General features: G+C 36.0%; 1 protein-coding gene across 1 annotated transcript; it reads left to right on the top strand.

The window, feature by feature from the left end:
- Window positions 1–351: 351 nt before the first annotated feature.
- Window positions 352–2,065, top strand: LOC107024455 (protein ALP1-like). Its single transcript, XM_015225443.2, has one exon. The coding sequence runs from the start codon at window positions 441–443 to the stop codon at window positions 1,926–1,928; it is 1,488 nt and encodes a 495-aa protein (XP_015080929.1). The 5' UTR covers window positions 352–440; the 3' UTR covers window positions 1,929–2,065.
- Window positions 2,066–2,487: the final 422 nt, after the last annotated feature.

Consider the following 2,487-nt stretch of genomic DNA (forward strand, 5'->3'; position numbering starts at 1 on the left):
TTAAAAGCAAATTGATAATAGTAAGGAAAATTGATATAATAATAATAATAATAATTAATGATATTATTATAAAATAATGTTAAGGAAAGTTCTTTGTTGGAGTCCGAATTTCCCAACGTGTCTAAGTTTATGGGTTTTTATTCCCTTACATACCCAACCGCGTAAGCTTACTTTATTAAAAAAAAACTTCATATTTGCTTCTGTTTTATCCATTTTTCATCAAACTCAATAGTCACCGTCAAACCCCAAACCCCACCCCCAGAAACTTCCATCACAACGCGTCCCTTCACACGTTTCCTTTTACTCATCACCGTGTCTCTCAACACACACACACACATATATATATATATTTCTCATCACACTCTCTCCACTTCCATTCTATCCAAATTCATTCATACACACTTTTCCTTTCTCTCTTCATATTTTCAATATTTTGTTTAATGGAAATTTCTTCTTTCCTATTTCCCAATCAGGAAGATTATCCTTCTCCTAATTTCTTCAGTTTTTTTCAAGATTTTGACTTCCCTACTACTGATACTCTTGCTCCGATAGCTGCTGAACCGCTTCCTAAGAAGCAAAGAGTTGATGATTTTGATTTTGATTTGGAACAGCAGGGCTCTTTGAAGAGTGTTGAGGATATATTAAACAAATTTTTGGGATTTGATAAGGAAGAAGAGAAAACAAACCTTAAGCAATTCACAAATCAAAATCAATCTGTTTTTGACTTTTCGAATCAACAACCTACCGGGTTACTAATGATAAATGAGAAAGTGAAGCCAATGGCGAGTACTAATAACAAAAGGTCTCGTCAGAGTTCTTCTGAATTCATTTCAACTTCGGAGGAGGAATCTCAGCCTCAACAGCAAAGGAGGTTATGGGTGAAAGACAGGTCTAAAGCATGGTGGGAGCAGTGTAATAGCCCTCATTTTCCAGAAGAGGAGTTCAGAAAGGCGTTTAGGATGAGCAGAGCAACTTTTGATATGATCTGTGAAGAATTGGAATCTGTAGTCACTAAAAAGGACACAATGCTTCGTCAAGCAATTCCAGTTCGCCAACGTGTTGCTGTCTGCATTTGGAGATTGGCAACAGGAGAGCCACTTCGTGAAGTTTCAAAGCGTTTTGGCCTAGGCATATCTACATGTCATAAGCTTGTTCTAGAGGTTTGCACTGCAATTAAAGGCGTACTCATGCCAAAATTCGTGCAATGGCCTAATGAGGATTACAAGATGAACGAGATCAAACGTGAATTCCAGATGTTATCCGGGATGCCAAATGTAGGTGGATCTATTTACACAACACATGTTCCAATAATCGCCCCAAAAGTAAGTGTAGCTGCTTATTTCAACAAAAGGCATACAGAAAGGAATCAGAAAACTTCATACTCCGTTACAGTTCAAGGTGTTGTTGATCCAAAAGGGGTTTTCACAGATGTTTGCATCGGTTGGCCTGGTTCGATGTCTGATGACAAAGTATTGGAAAAATCAGCTTTGTATCAGAGAGCAAACAGGGGACAGTTGAAGGATACTTGGGTTGTAGGAAATTCAGGGTATCCATTAATGGATTGGGTATTAGCTCCTTACACACGCCAAAATCTTACTTGGACTCAACATGCTTTCAATGAAAAAGTAGGGGAAGTCCAAAAGGTTGCTAAAGAGGCGTTTATGAGAATGAAAGCTAGGTGGAGCTGCTTACGCAAGAGAACAGAAGTGAAGCTTCAAGATTTGCCTGTGGTTTTGGGGGCTTGCTGTGTATTGCATAATATTTGCGAGATGAGAGGTGAACAACTGAATCCAGAGCTGAGATTTGATCTTTTCGATGATGAAATGGTTCCAGAAAATATTGTGAGGTCAATGAATGCTGTACAAGCTAGGGATCAAATTGCTCACCAACTCTTGCATCAAAATCATGCAGGCACTAATTTCCTTTAACAAATAGTTCTATGTTCCAATTTTATGTATAAGGGGCAATTTGATGTCATGTTATAGAATAATAGTTAAGTACAATATATAGAAATGATGCAAAATTTTGGATATCAAATGGAAATTTCAATTGTTGTTACATAATATCTATGTTTTGCTTCTTATGTTCATATATAATTCTGAATCATAGAGTCACCCTAGAAATTAGTACAAGTGAAATTGGGGAGAATTTGTGTGGTTTGGGTTTCACTCATTTGAGAGTTCACATTTTTTCGAACATTTTTTGTAACATAATCCAGAACCTTTTATCGTAGAGTCTATTTTGTGGTAAACATTCTATAATGTGATGAGTACTTTGTAATAATATGTTAATTATAACATAATTCACAAATTACACAAAAAAATATAAATCATACTAAACAAACCTCATAAACCCTAATTACATTCGTTCACATCACTAATTCACATAAATAGGACAGTGAATACTATCTTCAGAAGAAGACAATACTCTTGACAAAAGCATTTTCATTGACCATCAACACACATCAGTTATTAAACATCTATTTTC

Source organism: Solanum pennellii, chromosome 7, assembly GCF_001406875.1.
Source record: "Solanum pennellii chromosome 7, SPENNV200".
NCBI classification, from domain to species: domain Eukaryota; kingdom Viridiplantae; phylum Streptophyta; class Magnoliopsida; order Solanales; family Solanaceae; genus Solanum; species Solanum pennellii.